General features: G+C 40.3%; 1 protein-coding gene across 6 annotated transcripts in view; it reads right to left on the bottom strand.

Annotated features, from left to right (window-relative positions):
• Positions 1-669: 669 nt before the first annotated feature.
• DUSP16 (dual specificity phosphatase 16) overlaps positions 670-19237 on the bottom strand; it is a 147272-nt gene continuing 128704 nt past the window's right edge. For all 6 annotated transcript variants that reach the window (XM_081131053.1, XM_081131054.1, XM_081131051.1 and 3 more), the window contains 3 exons: positions 11499-11658; positions 6486-6609; positions 670-4595 (listed from right to left, as the gene is read on the bottom strand). In XM_081131053.1, coding sequence (XP_080987179.1) covers positions 3419-4595; positions 6486-6609; positions 11499-11658 — 1461 coding nt within the window. In that variant the 3' untranslated portion in view covers positions 670-3418. The remainder of the gene's footprint in view (positions 4596-6485; positions 6610-11498; positions 11659-19237) is intronic.

Genomic DNA, 19237 nt, shown 5'->3' with positions numbered 1-19237 from the left:
TTTCTCACCTGAGCCTCTCACTGAAACTGCTCCCCCTGCCACCTTCCATCTCGAGGCATATTTATTCCTCTCCCTTTATTCTTGTCACACACCCACCTCCAATTTTTCTGCAAGGTCCTAGCCAACACAGCACTTCTAGTCTTCACTCACCCAGTCCAATTCTTCTTAAAATTTCTTAAATCTAACTTTAACTCAGAAACCTTTCACAACCAGCTTAAATGGCATCACCTGGGATTCTTGTCATTCTTCTGTCTGCTTGCACAGAAGGTAAATGCTGTATTCCTTCTGTGCATAATTCTTTACTAACAAACTGATGAGACTAAGCTTCTATTCTCTTAAGTCATCATGTCCAGTGTCATTTATAAGCAGAGAGGTCATTAAGAAGTACGTGGCAAGAACGGAGACCAGGTCTTTAATAATTATTCCTCCTCGGTTTTTCCTACAAGAATTATAACACCATTTATGTATATTAAAATGTACCCCAGATGTGTATCTGACCTTTTTTCATCCTACCCTGTACTTGTGCTGGATGCAATCAGTCAGCAAATACTTAACCATGCGCCTCAGGTTTCTACACTCTAGTGTGCATTTGGTACAGACCTGAATGAAGGCTGGCATGAAACTGCTAACGATCCATTGTTTCATGTGGATGACAGAGCACATGATGTATCTGATGACTTCACCATTTTATTTTGAGCTACTTCCTCTTTGACATAAGAGCAGGATAGGTTCCACCACCGCTCCTTTCACAACGGGGACGTTACTGTTCCCACCAAGTTTACAGCTGCAAAGAGAGGTCCTTTCTCATATTTATGTATAAACAGGTACCAGTTTTGATTTTATTTCATCGTATTAACACACATGACACATCAACATGAGAAATGCACAATTTAACCATTCAACAGCTTGCCTTACTCCAAAAGAATACTATATTCATATTAAACATTTATACAGTCTTTCCACCAAACTTTACAAATATCCCAAACCATTTCCCAGGATTTCTCACATGGAAATCTAGTTTTGCTCTTTAAAATCATCATTCTGTATCATCCCAGCAGATTCCAGGGCTTCCCTAGGATCACATGCTGAGGAGAGCAGGCCACCGTACAGCCTGCAGATGCCCAAGCAATCCAGACCCTGCCTCCCAGCTGCCCCCTCAGCATGGTAGTCTTGATTCCAAGAACTGAGTATTTGACATTAACGGTCAAGGACTAAAGGTTGTAGAGTATGACGACATCACAGTCACAAGAAGGAAGGGGACCATGGTCAAGGGAAATCCTAAGTGATGGACGGCAAATTTCTGCCCAAATATCTAAACCAAGTCCCCAAACCCTCCTGAAACATACTTAACATTGGAGCTACTGCTTTCATTTCTTAAAAATGTTCAACAGTTGTGGACAAACTCTGAAAGCAGTGAGCTATTACACATTTGTGTGTGCATACATAACACATCAAAAATTACTGTGTGAAACCTTGAGAATGTCTGATTACATCCAAAATGTAAAAGTATAAGAAACACTAACTCAGATGATTCAACAGAACTTTTTCAATATGGTAACAGTGTACTCCCTACGCAGTTCACTCTCTCTGCCTTCATTGTAAACCCACATCATAGCACATTATCTGTGCACAACCAGTCATGTTAATTGTTACGATCAAGTCAGTTTTGAATCATGTCATTCTTTGCTGGTTTTAGCAGTCACCATAGGAAACATTAAGTCACATCCTAGTCAAAAGACTGTCCATTTCTCAAACACAGAAAAACCTGAGATATGAGTCAGCAACTAGCTACACTTACAGTAAAGAACAATCCCCCCCACCCCCCCCCAAAAAAAAAGCTGCTGACATGAATTAAGGCTTCAAAAGAGGACCATACTGTAGCTAACAAAACCCAAGCCACGGAGTTTAAAAGCAGGGATGTATGATCACGTGTGTACTTGTCCTAAGCACCTCCTATTTTCAGCTGCCAGGATTGATTCCATAGTGATTGTAGGTCACAGACTGAGAGGCCACCTTGGTCCCACCCCATTTCGATAGGTCCCGTCTACTAAAGAAATGCTGGGGATAATTTCTGAGAATAGCTTGGCTGTGGCTTTCCACTCTGCTCACAACGAAACAAAATCCAACCACCTTCTCCTCACCTCCTTACAGTTTTATTCTGAACATTCCTTGCTTACTAAAGCCTCTCTCAGCCCGATTAGTAAATCTGAAAGTCTAAGGAAATTATAGAAATACTACCACCCCCCTCAAATGCTAAGGGGAAAAAACACTGAGAAATATGTTTCCTGCTTCTCCTCAGCAACTGTACAAGCTTCTTTAATCTTATCATAGCTTTTCTCCCTCTTGATAGTTTCCCTTAAAAGTCTACCTGTTGTTACACTTTCACAAAATGTACCTGTGCAATGAAACAAGTGGAAAACATCTACTCCAGCTGAGAATCTGAAGGTGCTGCTGCTCTGCTACAACCCAAATAAATTCACATCTGGCTTTACCAAGTTAATCTTTATTTAAAGGATTACCAACCCCGTTTTGAACAATTCTTTGATTTATAAAGAGGGAGGCAGACTTGTTCAGCCTCCCAACTTAGCTTAAATCATTATGCTGCCAGATTCCTGGCTGTCGCACTGAATCCTAGAGGGCTTCCCTTCTCTCTCTTCATAAAGCTGAGAAAGAAAGAAAATACTAACCGCCTCCATCCAGGCCCGACTGGAAGTCTGTGCATAGACAGTTTGAATTGGTCTGAAGAGTGTGACTAGCTACCTACCTATTCACAATGCCGAGAAAATGGGCTCCCAGACATGGTAGTGGTGAAAGCCCCGACTCTGTCTGAGGTACTGGGTTTGCTCTAAAGTAGATCTTGGCAAGGCCCCTAATGGTCTGAGCAGGAGAGTGATGCGTGAGTCACTCGGCTGTGCGGTGAGCTTGGATCTGAATCAGCTTTGGACGTGATCATTTCTCTTGGATTTGCCATTAGGTTCTGTCCCTAGGAGGGTCTACCCACCCGACCCACAAGCTGGCTCAGTCTCAGCGCTAAGGTGCACTACGGAAGGACGGGACACAGACTAGAACTTGAGATCTCTGTAGCACATGAAAACGGGAGGGGATTTTACCCTCCAACACCAAATAAAACGTGACTCGGTAAGAACGAGAGGATGTGCAATTCACTGCGTGTAACTGTTCTGTCTACGGGGAACTCTAGCATCTGCCCTCCGCTTTTGTCGAGAGAAATATTAGCTGGTCTCTCAGATGCAGATGTTGAGAACAACTGTGCTGATCCATCTTTTGCTTTTACACCATAGCTCCATTTTCCAAAAATATATATGTATGTACATATATATATATATTTCAGATTTACAGGGAATATTTTTTTGTGTGAATGAGAAAAAAACTGTCAACAGAGTCACGAGTGTCCTCCTTCTCAGGAGACCTCAATGATTTCCATGCTGCCTGAGAAGCTAGACTGGCTGCCCACTTTCCCTAGTTCTTCCCGTGACCTATTCTCAGACATGATGCTCTCTCCAAATTCCATCTGGCAGCTTCTGCGTTTAAACTGCTTTTCAAAGGGGCTCTCTTCATGCCAGCTCCGCCGGGAGTCAGCTCTGTCACTTGGCTTCTGCCGCCTGCGCACGGAATAGACTTGGTCACTGCACGTGGGCAGCTGGCTGCAGCTGTAGGCAGAGTAACTGGCACTGCCTCCGTAGATGGCTGAGGCAGAGTAGAAGTGAGAGGACTCTGTGGCAAAATACCAGCTGTTGGTCAAAGAAGGGGTGGAGGTCTGGGGAGCCAAGATATCTGAGTGCCAGCCCTTGAGGCCCAGTCCAGCGGCAGACTTCGCGAGGTGTTGCTGGCTGGTGGAAAGGCCAAAAAGAAAGTTGGTGTGGTAGTTGTCTTCCACGCTCCCACTTCGATGCAATGGAGATAAGAAGGACCTCTGGGTGGCACCACTACTGCTGGTTCTTACTGAATGTAACCGCTTGCTCTGGCTGTCTGAAGGCCTGGTAGTCTGTGGCTTCTTAGGGATGTTGGCTTCCTCCTTATCGGGGCTGGTTTCTGGAGTCTGCTCTGACACTTCCTCAACTGGGGAGAACTGGCATAGCTTGCTGGCCCCATCCAGAGTGGTGGAAGGTTTGTAGTAGTCCAGAGAGTCTTCTGACGAGGGGAAACCATGCAAGGATGCCGCCATACTGGCCGAGTACGAAACGGATTTGATATCCAGAGAGAAGGAACGCTTGAGCTTATTGCTGTCTTCCAGCTTGTCTGAGGACAGGTGGAGCCCGTTGAGCGCCTGTACCAGTGGGCTGTCCTCTAGCAGTGATGGCTGTATGCTGGGCACACTGGCAGGATGCACAGGCCTCTGCCCTGCTGCCTCTGAGGTAGCAGAGTCGGCACAGGGTGGACTGAGGGATGTCTCGCTTCTCTGTCCACCCTCTGAGACTGCAGGGACAGGTTCATTTGGCTTCTCCAGGTGCAGCAGCTTGAGTTTGCTCTTTGGCCCTGATGCTCCAGTCTGGTTCTTAATCTTCTTCTCATAGTCCAGGAGTTGGCCCAGAAAATTGAAGTTTGGAGATATAGTAGGTCTTTTTTCTTTCACAAATCTATGAAGGAAAAAAAAAAAAAACCTTTGAATTTTATTACTACACTTTATCTTAGGAATATTAAGTGAATAAATGAGATAGGGAGTTATCAGACACACCCTCCCAAATGCCTTTGGAAGATGATTGTTTTAATCAGGCAGACACCTCAAGGTAGAGAACAGAAAGCCTCTGCATTGGGAGACATTTTTAACATGTCCCCAGAGCATGCTAGAAAGGGAGGTGCCAGGTCCCCAAAAGCTCTAGTTTTAGCTTCTTTATTTTCAAGGACCCAAAGCTTCCAATGCAATTGATGAGATGGATCCTTCCTCACCACCAAGACCCCTCCCCCAGGCACTACCATCAGAAAGAAGTACGGTAACAACTGTTTCCTAATATCATGCCTCCTCAAAGTCCCCAAAGTCACTTCCTCAAGACAGTTCACAATATAAATTAATGACCAAAAAAGAGGTTATCAGATGGACAGAGCACCGAAGCACACATTTCTGAGTTCCCTTTTTGTTCTCAATCGGACAGCTACAGTGGTCTGTGTGTGCCCAGCACTGTGCTGATGTGTTAACAGTGTTACCCAGTCCTCCAAACCACCCTACGTCAGGTGGGTATAATTATCCCCGTCATATAGGTACCTAAAGTCCTTAAGTGACTTGCCTAAATCACACAGCTACTAAGTGATGGCACTGAGATTCAAAACCAGGTCTAAGGTCCATTTTTGTCACAACCATGTTAAAGAAGATTCATCGAGGGATCAAAACCAATAATAAATAGCTGTTATGTTTCACTGCGAAAATAGACTCTTAAGAGATAGCAGATAAACCCTTCAGTGGCCCCTGGACCTCATGGACGCTCCTCAGAAGACGTAGGAGTGAAACAACACTGAAAATTTATATTTTAATAAGGAGAGAGAAAAATAAAAAATAAACTCCTTGGAACTCAAGTAACCTAAAGCCAATTAACACAGCCAGAAACAACTGGCTCAACCATAACAAGTATAAATTTAGCGACCTCATAATAAGACTTTGTATGCGATGTGTGGGTGCCTTTTCTTCTGCCTGGTGCAGGAGGAACTTGGGGAGGAAAGCCTGAATGAAGGGTGAAGAGCTAATGCAGACAAATGGAGGACCCAGCCCCTCCATCTCCTTCCTCAAATGGAAGCTTGTTCATGCAGCTCATCTATTTTTTCCCAATTTGGAAAAAAAAAAAAAAGTCCCCAAACAGGCCAGCTTCATGTGTCTGTATTGACTGATTCTTAATCACATGAAAACTAACCACCTCAATCCAGTAAGACATGCAAAGAACTGAGAGTCTCCAGCTACTGAAGAAAGCCCCAGTCCTCGGTGTGCTGGGGTCACTGCCTGCCCTCCGTTTTGAGAAAGGGGGGAGGGGGGACCCAGTCAAAATCATACTCTACACAACCTGGGCAGCTCTAAAATGTAGGAGATGTTACTCAGTGAACAGAACCTGACAATTATTAGTCTGACAGTACTCGCATGTATCATCAGGCTTTTTCCTCACAGTGAAAGAGACAAAGCCTGAAGCAGAGTAGAAATTCTATGATTAGTCTCCTGGAGCTTTATCCCTCACATTTAAATTAGAATAAATGGTATTTCCCCAATTAGGAAAAGATATAAATTCATATAACAGGATAGAGGTCTGCTTGGATTTGTTGTTCCTTGAACATAAAAAGTAGCTCAGGATACATCTGACGCATTAGGGTAGAATTCACGCTAAATTACAGAACTGTGTTCTCCAGTCTTTGAAAAGACCACTGAAGACCCAGCCACCTGTAAAGAGTGTAAAGTAATCATAATCCACTTTACTGTGGTTACCCACCCTCCTCTTTCCATGTCTGCAGGAACATGGAAAGCCAGCGCACAGGACACGTCCTGTCCTCACCTGTAAGCTTCATCCAAGGACATGTCCATCCTCTTCATGATGTAGGCAATGGCGATGGTGGCGGAGCGAGAGATGCCGGCCAGGCAGTGCACCAGGACACAGCCGTTGGAGGCTTTTGCTTTTTCTGTATGAGTGAAATCCAAGAAGGGTCAGTGTCCTTCATCTGACAACTCAAAGTACATCTCATCCAGTTAGAGACATTTCCTTTCAATAGTCTTTTAGGGAGATCGAGGAAGATAATTTCCCCACCATTTACATATAGGATGGTGAAGGTCCGGCCGTACTAATAAGCAGTTTGTCCCTGACTCAGGTTGACAGACTCTTATTCAGTACTTTTCACCATGTATTTTTCGTATTATTTTTTATTTTAATAACTTTTCCAGAGTATAAATCATACATAAGGATTATATGATTCTAGTTGTTTAGTGTAGAAAATTTCAGAAATACTAAAAAGTATAAAGAAAATAATAACCAAAATCTTAAGATTTAGCTAACATTTTGTTTCCCTATGTTGTCTGTCACTTCAATTTTTTTCTAGTTAAAAGATATTAAATTTTTTTCCAGTTTTGAGATATAATTGGCATATAACATTGTAAATATAATAATTTGATATATAAGAGACATTAAAATTTTCAAAATATTTTTCATTCCAAACATGTTACATTACTATTTAAATATTAGCAGGGAGGCAGGGAGACGACAGACGACTTAATCATAATGGGATCACATCACAACACAAAAAGATGCCAGGTCAAGCTACTTTTAAAATGCTGATTCATGGAACCTATAGTATCCCCATTTTTTGTTAGGAGATTTTTCTATATGTCATAAAGCGGCTCAACTTTATTTGCTGAATTTAAAAAGAAAACCAAAATATACTATAAATCAGGTTTAGCAGGTCACTTTAATGAGGACCAAAAGAACTGTAATCTCTCCCTTGCTATCCAGGAGTTACTGTCTGATTACATCATCCATCATCTTAACTCCCTATAACATGGTAGAAGGACTCGTGGACACTGTTAGAACTAAGAATCAAGGCAATTAAATGCACAGTGCTGCCATCTCTCACTGTTGAGGAGCTTTAATAGCTTTCTTGTGGGAGTGGATGAAGTTATCCCACAAAGCCTGGAGGCAACTAACATTTTAACAAGTACTAGGACTGCCTCAATTCTAAACAATTACATGTGTGCTTACCATGAGCTGCTGCCATGGAGGTAAATTCTTCTCTTTTCATTCTTGTCTTAGTTGATATTACCAAAGCTTACCAAACCTTATACTAAAATTCTTGTAATTAACAGATATCCAAGGAATCTGCTCTGGCAGCTGAATAATACAAGGCTGCTCCAATGTTATAAATATTACAAATTTCTATTAGTATGATTAATTATTCATTATGTACAAAACACCACAGGGCTTTTGAATAGCTTCCCTTTAGATAGGGAAGTCAGACATAATAAAACAAATGAATACAAAGCAACATTGATCAAATAAATACTATATAACATAATATTATACAAACCCATGTACTAAGTCCCATGCTTTCCTGGGCCTACATAGTTCTCTTACTTCTCTCAGCTGTACAGTATTTAGCCTATCCTACTCTTAGTATTTCCCCTTTGCTTTGGCTGCCAGGAAGCTCAAAGCTAAGGTTTTCACTTTATTTCAATAGGCAACTATAATTCAGATTTTATTGTACCTTTGCTAGCTTCATATTACTTGTTTCTTGCCCTTTTATCCCATTTTCATGTGTATGTGTGTGATTATGTGTCTTTCGATCCCAAACTCTTACTGTAAGCTGCTTCAAATTCTTATTGGAGTCCTGGCTGGTGTGGCTCAGGTGGTTGGAGCATCACCCCATACACCAAAAGACTGTGGGTTTATAATCCCGGTTGGGGGGGGTGTGTGCAGGAGACAACTAATCAATGTTTCTCTCTCACATGGATGTCTCTCTCTCTCCCTCTCTCTAAAATCAATTTTTAAAAAAATCTACTTAAAAAATTCTTATTGAAAGTAGCCTGGGTTTAAATTTTTTTTTAATGTTGACAATATTCTCTCATTATTTTAAATAATTATCTCAAAACTAGATTATAAGGACCTAGAAGGGCCTTGCTTCTAAAATTCCCCTCAAAGGGTTTAACACTGGTCACACAGTAAATACTGGCTGGCTGACTGATACATATTTTAAAAAGCAATCTTTATAAAAAATTTGAAAAGATTGGATAAGATAAAAAAACAATCATGATAACAGATGTGTTAGGATGTTGAGGTTATAGGTTTCCTTTTCTCGGTATTATAAATTTTCTGCATTTCACTTTAACTGTTTTTACAATTACAACTTTTTTGATCATGTATTTAAAAAATTTTATGAAAAAGTGATTATACCAGAGTGGGGTTCATTAGAACCTATTTCTTGGCAGAAGTGAGTGCTAAACCGAGTCTTAAAGCAAAGGACGTAATATACACAGTCCTGGCAGAGAGAAGGGAAATGTGTACAAGAAAGCTCTGTGGGGACAGACTGCTCAGAAGACCGTCCGCCTCGGCTGGTGCTCGTGAGCTGTGCAGGAAGTAACTAGAGAGAAGGTTTCAGAGGTGAGGAGCAGGTGCTGGAGGGTCTGGGCATGTCTGGCTAAAAATTTGTCGCCAATTAAGGAGCCTCTGCAGTTTCCTGAATGAGGGACAAGAGGCTCTGATGGTGAAAACTGGGAATTTAAAAAAAAAACGGTTTCCACCATAGCAGTTCAGGGATAAAATCTAGGTTAAAAAAGGGTGAGAAAATAACAGATGTAAAGGGTAAGGGGGAACCAGTGAGGACATCAAATTCCAAAGGCTAACACGAAGGTAGTTATAACTGAGGCTACAGAGTAAAGCTCTAAGAAAAACAAACACCTCATAATTTTTAAAACAGCTACTATTTATTAGCTAGGCTCTTTGCAAAATATATTCTACATATATTACCTACTTAAATCCTCACACTATCCCTATGAGGTAGATACATTATCTTCAGTTTCCAGCTCAGGAAACTGAGGAACAGAGAAGTTTTAAGTAACTTACCCCAAATCACTTAACTAATAACCAAGGGAGGCAGGACTCAAATACAGTTTGGCTCCAAAGTATATGCTCTTAATTACCTCCACGCAAAGTCATGAGTTTGATGTGGGTGAAGTGGGGTGGAGCCAAGGAGACAGTGTAAGCAGCCAGCTGGGAACAGGGGCACCTCATGAGTGTCCCATAGCACAAATAGGCAAACCATGCTTATGCTGCCTACATTAACTAAAAATACAGATCAAACTCCATGAAAACCTGAGGCCTCCCAAGAAGCCCAGAAACTTACTGAAATTTAAATAATAAAAAGAAAAAAAAATACCGAGGAGCCTGTAAGTTATTAACTCCTGGTATAAGGGTGTGTTGTTATATACTTGCCATGACTGACCATGGCTTAAAAATACCACGGAGAAGACTAGCAACCACAGTGAACGAGGGCCAGATTCCAGAGCTGGGCTGGAGAGTTTGCCCTGAATTACTGGATGGGATAGGATGGTGGCCCTAGTATAGGGTCAAACAAGTGAAAATATTTTTAGGTACTACAAATAAATTACATTATGTATGTGTGTGTGTATTTATCCAGCTTGGAACATGGTGAAGTTCCTTTTGTATGAATTAAAAGTGGCAGGATGACACCGATATATCCCATGAAAGATGGAAATAAGTTGAGGGCAAGCTATTCATATTCTCTTTTCCATTAGCCCTCCTAAAGCTTAGACATTGTCATGACTTAACAGAATCAGGTTCTGAAATTGTACTTTTAGCTGAAATTAGAACCAAATGTCTCTGGATCAATGTGACAGGCAATGAGCACATTACCTATAGTTATCTTTTAAAGAGGCAAAACCTAAATGATATGCTGAATATTTCTTAGAAGTATAATGGGGGGGATTAATTTTGGGAGTTTTGTTTCTGGTTATATTAATGTATCCTAATTAAAGATGAAAACTCTTGGCAATCTAGAATCTTAAAAAAAAAAGAGAACTGTTTCAGAATTAACCAAAGTTCTTGAAAATTTCTCTCACAGATGAAAGTATATAATAGAGGCTTAATTTACACAATTTCACTTTTTAAAGGGAAACTATTTTTTTAAATTACAGTAACCAATTCAGAATATTTAATTATGGATTAGAGTGCTCAAATTTATGTACTTTGGGGAAAAACAACAACAAACACTCCTCATCTGGAACACCAAGAGTCAACCCTGCTATGCTGCTCGAGAGCTGGCAATGTTTCTCCTCTGCTCACCTCTCCACTAGAACCCCACTGAAAATACACATCTCCAACGGACTACCAGCAGACTTGATCCCTCAGAACAAAATGGCACCATAGCACCTGAAGCTAGGAGTTGGGGTGGGGTGGGAGGGGCGGCTCCAGGACTGACAGTATGGGACAGATGAGATCCTGTCACAACTAATGCCAAAGAAATGAGCAACAGTGTGTGTGTGTGGGGGGGGGGATTTATTAGCTCCAACACTACTTGAAATTACTGGCACAGAGAATGAGGCTTAGAAATCTTGTGACATAAAGACTTTAAATGTAAAGGGATTTATCTTTACAGGATTTGACTTTTCTCTAAGAAAAAACATAGTAGCAAGGCAAAAACAGTTCAAGGAAAGCCACCAAAGTTTCCAACAGTATTTTATAGGTTTTGAAAAAGTGGATAAGAAATGTAACCCCAAAAGTTTAATTGATTTTCAAACACTTGCAAATACACACAGATCCTATCAGGCTTCCCATGGGACTGTTCAGTTAGCTAAAATGTCACAAGGCCAGTCCCTTGGGGAGAGCATGGCACCCACACGTCACCCTGTCCACTAAGTGAGATAAGCAGCATCATGTGTTTTCAGACTTTTGAAATCTCTGAAACAGGCTTATTTTCTCTAAAGAAAAAAAGGGGATAGAGGGAGGGGGTACACTATACATGAGAACTATAATCCAAAGGACTGTAATATTACTTGAGCTACTTACCAATGAAATCTACGGATCTGTCCAACCAGGGCAAAATTTTCTCACAAAAGCTATCATTCACAGGCACTCGCAGGAAGTGAGACTCAGGGATGAAGTCAGGCTTTGGGCAGGTATTGCTGGCGTTTAACACATAACCAATCCCATTCTGTTGCATCAGCTCCTATGGAAGGAAAGAGCAATTAAAATGACTAATAACATACTAGCACAATCATCTTCAAAGAGTAAAGTATAACTAATAATAAAAATTACTAGTTTCTTTGAAATAATCAGAATTTGTTTAATACTAGTTTACTAGAACTGGTCAGAGTTCATTCAATAGGTGAAACCCAAAAACCAACACAGTGACATTTATAGACTTAAGCTAAAAATAGAATTTTCTTTCAAGGACAAAAATGGCTGTTTAAAATAGTATGCTTGAAGATCATTCATCATTAACATAGTCAACTCTCAATTACTTCGTTACTATAGAGAGAACTAGAACAAAGAATACAAAATAAAACCACAACAGTTTACGATGGCTTTAGAATATATGTACATATAAGAAGAATATTTTCTTCCCAAACTGAACATGCTGGTTGTTCTCTAAGATAGAGTTCTAGGCAGTCTTCTCACTCTAAATATTCATTTTAAAGGCTGAATCTATTTTCATAGGTTTAATTTTCAACTGTACATCCTGATGATTCTTAAGTATACACACCCTCTTCAATTTCTAACCCATATTTCCAACCATCTACTGGATATCTCTGTTTGGATGTTCCTTGGGCTCTTCAAACCCAAAATGTCAGAAGCTCAACACATTATCTCTTCCCTTCTCTGCCCCAAGTTCCCGTTTCCTCTGTAATCTAAAATTGGTTTATGGTAATCAAATGCACCCAGATACTTGAGCTAGAAAACAGGATCATTTCATTCCTCTTCCTTCTCACAACGCTCACATCCAAATAAACAGTGCTAGATCCGTTTGGTGTCACCTCCCGTTTATCTTCTCTCTATTCTCAGTCACTACTGCTCAGTGGTCAGTCCTCATCATGATCACGTAAAAGCCACCAGGGAGCTCTTGAAGTTTACAGTGTTTTCCTCTCCAAACCAGAAACTGAACAAACACCAGAGTAATCTTTCTTATAATTACCATGGGCTTAGTGCTTTATCCACATTTTTAATTTCATTGTGTCTCTAGACTGGCCGTTCCAGGGCCTGCACAACCTCCGAGTCCCCCACCATCACACATACACCCACCCTTCCATGCTGTGCTCACACTGCTCCTGTGCTCAGCAGGCCATGTTCCTCTTCCTGATGACTCTCTTCCACTCTTCCTACTTCGTTCAAATTAACCTTGCTATGAACTCTTTCCCATGCTGCATAATTAACCATTACATTCTCTGTCCTTCCAAAGTACTTTGCCCACATCATTAGTAAAGCATACTATGTTATAATTAGCAGATAATTCTTGTCTCTCCTATTAAGTAGTGAAGTAGTGGGATCTTGGACTGATTCTTGCTTGTTTTTCTACCCTCAGCACCAGGTACAGAGCTGCATTCAATACATGTTTCTTCAACTGACACCTGTCTACCATTTTCCAGGCAAGCCTCTACAACCCGCTTCATTTAGTCATCCGCTGCTGCCTCTCAGGAAATGCTCTAAGCCTGAAGTAATTCTCTCACAAGCAATTCTGGTCACTTCTGCCTTTCCTTGTAATGCTACCTCCTCTACAAATCTTTTCCAACGACCTGAAAGACAATTGGTAGTTTTCTTCCTTTTTTACCCAATTCCCTGATCCCTTCCTTTACCATATTTGGCACAATAAATGTATTTTATTTTACATAAAAGGATTTAACAACTCCAGATCATGTATGCAACCCTATCTCAGCTGTGAGATGAGGCGAGCTTCTTACAGAGACCAGCGTTCCGCCGGGTTGAGCCAGTCTTGCGACGGTCTCGCATGCTTCTGTGAGGCTGTGAGGATCTTAGTGGCATTTACCACTACAGCCTTTACACTTTGGTACATTAGCAAAGGTCACAGCTGTTTTTCTACACTGAGATCACCTTCTACCATATCTCCCATGTAAGAACAGATGGCTATTTGGGAAGATTTATCCAAGTCTTATTTGCCCTCTCTCCTCACTACTGTCGCCTCAAGAGCAGTTAGCAGGCATCATAGTGCTGGTCTTTCTGCCATGTTAACACTGGGATCTGCTGTGGCGGGTGGGTGACTGGCTATCACCATGCACGTTCATTGTCCCGTCCCCCCTGATGGATGCCATCACCAAACCACAAATGTGCTGCTATGGCAGAAAGAAAGGAAACACGGAAAGGGGGTGGTTCTGACCTCATTTAGGAAACATCAATAATCCAGGCTTACAACACTGTTTATATCTCAAAAGTATTCTTCACTTACAAAACAATGTACCATAGAAGGTGCATTTAAACAGTAGCTTTGTTTTAGATAACTGACCAAGGGGGAAGGGAAAGACATTAATATGTTGAAATTGAGTGATAATTTAAACACAAAATGAGAAAAAATGGAATAATTTCACTTGATTTATAAAAATTTTACTTATAGAAAATCTGTTTATTAAATCAATTACCCAGCTGCTACCTGAAATTCTTTCTGTAATAAGATTGGACTTAATAAATTAAACATGGTCCATTTTAAAAACAAAAAGCAAGCAAAAATCCTAAAATGTCATACCATATTAAATTTAAACATGATTTGGCTACTGAATTAAATACCATAAATAAGTACCCTCTCAATCTGGCTTGGTAGTTACTACTTCTGTGAAAAATTCACTTAAAGGAGAATATTGTTAAAATGATATATATGGACTTGAAACATTTTAACTCAGAACAAATAAATGTGAATTAATTTGCTAACTTCTGGTGCAGGACCACGGCACTTATTTGTATAGGTTAGCTTAATGGAGCTCTTGAGCAAATCAGAACCAAATGCATCTACCACTTATGTTTCTACTTCCTTAATGGGCAAGAACTTGTGAAACATTATCAGAACAGCATCCTTCTAGATTATGACTGTCCCCTAAACATTTTACAGTTGCCTTCCTCCCACCTAGTTAGACAAAAAAAATGTAGAGCAATTTGTCTTTCCTGAATCTTTCGAAGGCATTTCACTCTGGTCACAGGAAAACAATTCTCTTCCCTCATTCATACTTCATTGGTGTATGTAATGTTTTAATTAATGTACATAATTATAGTAACAAGCACACTGGCCTAAACAGGTTTATGAGCAGACACAACTGCCTCCTGGTAGTGGTGGAAGAAGACGTGCTGTAGCCAGGGCCCACCGCAGGCCAGGAGGCAGGCATTCACCTGCTGAGGGCACCAGGTGATGTCAGTGCATCTCTGAAGTCGGTTCAGGTTTCTGCTGAAGTTTCACATAACTATTTATTAACCTGCTCCCCTGATCATTCTTATTGCATATGAGCGGCTGCGAGGGCATCCGTGTCAATGTTTCTGACAACGGAACTGCGATGCAACCACAGTTATGAAGAATGAGTCTAACTGTTATAAAATAATGATTGTTTTTATTCATAGGCGGAGGACAATGACTTCTTCCTAAATTATAAAGATATTTATGTTATTCATTCAGCTTTGTTTCAGTATATTGTGTAAAACATACACAACTGAATATTACTGTGTTTCATAATTAAGCATCATAATCTTGAAGCTCTCAGAGAGCAGTCATCTTATACTAATATTTAGCTCAACTTTGTGTGAAGTCTGCTAATACACAGTTTCTACTGATAAAATAATCTCTCTTCTCTGGTCTTCAAATATCCTTTCAACACCATGGCCTCTCAGTCCTTTGAACTCCTCCCCTTAACCACTCACTCCCAGGAGACCTAGTGTGGTCTCTGCCATTACCAATAACCATTAACCCCCCCCAATCTCAACCTCACAAAACCCACTCTTGGACTCCTCCCTCCTCCCAGCTTACTCTCTCCCACTACTCCTGGAATCTTTCAATCTCCCCAAGACTTACATCTGTTGATTCTACCCCTTTTTTCTCTGTAACTTCATCCTCATGTGTTTCTGCTTCCTTTCTTGCCCAGCTTAAATTCTGTGGTCAATCATTACAATTGCTCTGTTGCTTTCACCTTCAATTCCTTTGTCCCACTGTTGCTTCTTCACATGCACATGGCAAGATTACAACCCTGGTTAAATCTAATTCTCCTCCTGTCTACACCTGCAAATCCACGTGCTGGACATGGCCGGAGGAAAATGCTCAGCTACACTGCCGGATCTCACTTTGAACTCATTGCTCCTCAGCAACCATTCTATTTCCCTAGTTTGTTCACTTTCTCCCTCTCCCAGACGCCATTCCACCCTTTCCCTTTCTTTCCAAACTCTCTATAGGCCCTCTCAGCTGACAGCTGAACTTGTTTTCTACTACACTAAAAAAATGGAAACAATCAGAAGCAAATTTCAATAAACTTCTGCTACCACATTTACCCTTCCACCAGCACATGTACCGATATACTCCATTTTCCCATCTGTTACTGTGGATGAACTCAGTGTAGTGTGGAATAATGAAAAATACATGGCTACTGGCCCCAGGAAAACCAGAGCACAGCTTAGCACGTTACTCTTCATTACCTGGATGATCTTGTGTAGGTTACCTAACCTCCCTTGGCTTTAGTTTCTCACCTGTAAAACAGGTGATCATACAATGCTATATGTCAATTATATTTTGATAAAAAAGCTTATAAATCATATGGCATATGAATTATATCTCAATAAAGCTGTTGCCTTCCTCCCCCAGAGAGCCTATAATGTATATTTTTCACTAATTCAAACTGACCTTTCTCCTAATTGGCCTTAAGAAGGAAATTACACTGAATGTAGCAGGCTGGATATAAAAAAGGGTCTGTGGGGTAAAGTAGAAGAGATTACCCCCTAAGAATTTTAAAAAATGGATTCTTGTCTCAATATAAAATTAAGAAAACTTCTAAAAATAATATTTGTGAGTCAAAAATAAACCTAAATTTTATTATTATGATTTTCATGCACTATTTTTTCCCCATTAAAAGTTTCTTTCTCCTAAACCATGAAATAAACTTTCCCCTGTAGTTGAACTAATTTTTAAATATGGGCTCTATGATCTGTTGATAGACTGTGGAGTAATATAAAGAATACAAATTAATATATAGTCTTAATAGAACTGTTCTATTTGGTCAGGTCTCCCATGTTCAGCTAGGCTGGAAATAGAGACCCCACTAAATCACCATGGGCACTGCAATTCTAGATAATGGAATTGTAATTTTTCTTTTGGAAGTCAATTCAATGAATAACTTTGCATTAGCCACTCCTTTTGCCTTCAAGATTGACCTTAACTCCTACTTTTCCATCTAGCCTTCCTTAACTAACCATACCCACTGTGTGTACCACTCACCCTGGCATCTGGTATAAAGACCTCGTGATGACACTAATGAGTATCCCTATAAACCAGGCACTGTACTTAGCATGTGTCATTTCATTTGAACCTCACATGGACAGTAAGAGGCAGGAACCACTACGGTTCGTAGGTGAAGAAACCAAGGTTTAGTAACTTAGCTAAAGTGATGTGGCTGGTAAGGTGGAGACCTGGGATGACAAAATGCTCACCTCCAAAGCTGGCTCCCAGTCACTGTCTCACTGCCTCAGTGTCGGGAATTACACTGTCAATCACCTTGTCTCATGAATTATTGTTTTGTGAACAGGTCTTGTCTAACCCACTTGCACACTGTGTGGTGTTCTATATATTAGTGGACACTGAATGAAAACTGCATCTTTACTGAAAATTCTGAAGACCTTTGTTTTCCTACATCATACGGAAACCAGAAAAGCAGCATTTGGCTATACTGTGTCTAGGCTATTACCTAACCCTTATAAGAAAACAACAGAGAAAATAGCAGTAGTCCTTGTGGCAGGCAGAATAAGCAGCATAGTGACACCAGTTTTGCACGGCAAAGGACTGAAATCAGAGGCTACACAAAGAATGCTGGTAGCAGGTAGTTTAAAACGGAATGAGGGGGCAGCAGAAGAGGCTGAGTGGCTCACCACAGGTATAGCTCTGGCTCAGTAACCACTCGAAATAGGTAATTCCGTCATACATTTTGTGTATTTATGTGTGAAACAAAAGTCCCTATTTGAAATTTTAAGTGATAAGGGAGAAAAACGATTAAGATCTTTTGTCTTTCACATAGTAACTAGAGGTTCTTGCTCAAATCCCACTCAGTTCAGATGTGAACTGGACATCAGCAAACTACTTTTAGTACAATCAGCTGTTCCCGTTCCAACTCCAGTACAAAGACTAGAGGGTAAAGAACAGATTGTGAGAAACAAAAGGACAATTGTGAGGGCAAAGGAAAATAAACGTATTCTTTTTGCTACCAATGACTTCTTATGGCCTTTTACACAGAGCCATGTCTTTGAAACGTAAGTAAAATTAATACGGCTGAGAGCATTGACCTGCACTGTCCAGTATGGCAGCCACAAGCCACACACGGCTACTGAGCACCTGAGATGCGGCTCGTCGACATTGAGATGTGCGGTAACCATAAAATACACACCCGATTTCAAAGACTTAATACCAAAAAAATGCAAAATATCTCAATAATTCTTAGATTACGTGTTTAAACAACATTCTAAATATGTTGTGATCAAAATGTTATTAAAATTAATTTCACCTGTTTCCTTTTTTAATAAGGCTACTGGAAAACTTTAAGTTACGTATGTGGCTTGCATTACATTTCTCCTGAGCAATGCTGGTATAAAACATGATACGGAAAAAGCAGGAAAGAAAATCTGTCAGTCCTCCATAACAGCCTATTATAGAAAATTCCATCTTCCAGAAGATGGGTACTGCTGGTGTTCTTCTATAAACACAGGACTTAAAGCCACAGTAGCCTGGGTTTGAGTTCAATCTCTGCCATGCTTTTAACATGCTTTTGTTGTCACTTTTTTTTTTTAAAGACTAATTAGTGGCCTTTTGGGTGCTGTTTTTAAAGACTTTAAATTTTAATCAAAAGGAATGTACTATATTAGGAAAGATTATAAAATCTTCATCTTAAGAACTTCAAGAAGCATATACTATTTCTCCTGGAAAGTTTAAATCAGAGAGTTGAGAAGGAAATCAGTTTATGCTGTCTGTGAAATAGAGACAAATCTGGTTCTAAAACTCATCATGGGGAATTCATTTGACATTTGTGGAATATCAATTTACTCATTTATTGAGTGAAGGATAACAACTAAATGATCTCTGAAATCCCCTTCGGCACTAAGATTCTTCTCAACAATGAATCTCGAAGTTAGATATAAATTTCTATGCACCACTTTCAAAGCTGTCCAGCCTACAGTGCATTCTTATTTCTCACCACTCCCTAGTCACAGGTGTTTTAATAAAGCAGCTAATAACTCCCTGCTCAAGCAGTTTTATCCATGAACTTCCTACAGCCACTTCCTCTCAGTGGATCTACGTATGTATCCACTTCAGCATATATTTAGAAGCCAGTTAAAGTGAGAAAACTGCTTCCCTGTCCTCAACTCCAGGTTCCAGTTTAACTGTCCTCACTTTGGGGGCACTCACATAATTAACTTACACATTTGTTAAACCCAGAAAAGGTATGTAGCAAAATGAATGTGACATTTAATTTAGAGTCAAAGGTAACTAAAGGGTCAAAGGCAACTAAAATGATCGGCAACACAATTATTTGTGAAATTACCTGCTGGTTGGCTGGTTGAGTTTT

This window comes from Miniopterus schreibersii (assembly GCF_964146895.1).
Source record: "Miniopterus schreibersii genome assembly, chromosome: 2".
In the NCBI taxonomy this organism is placed as follows: Eukaryota; Metazoa; Chordata; class Mammalia; order Chiroptera; family Miniopteridae; genus Miniopterus; species Miniopterus schreibersii.
Note: the sequence above shows the minus strand (reverse complement) of the source record. Positions and strands in the feature narration are given on the sequence as shown.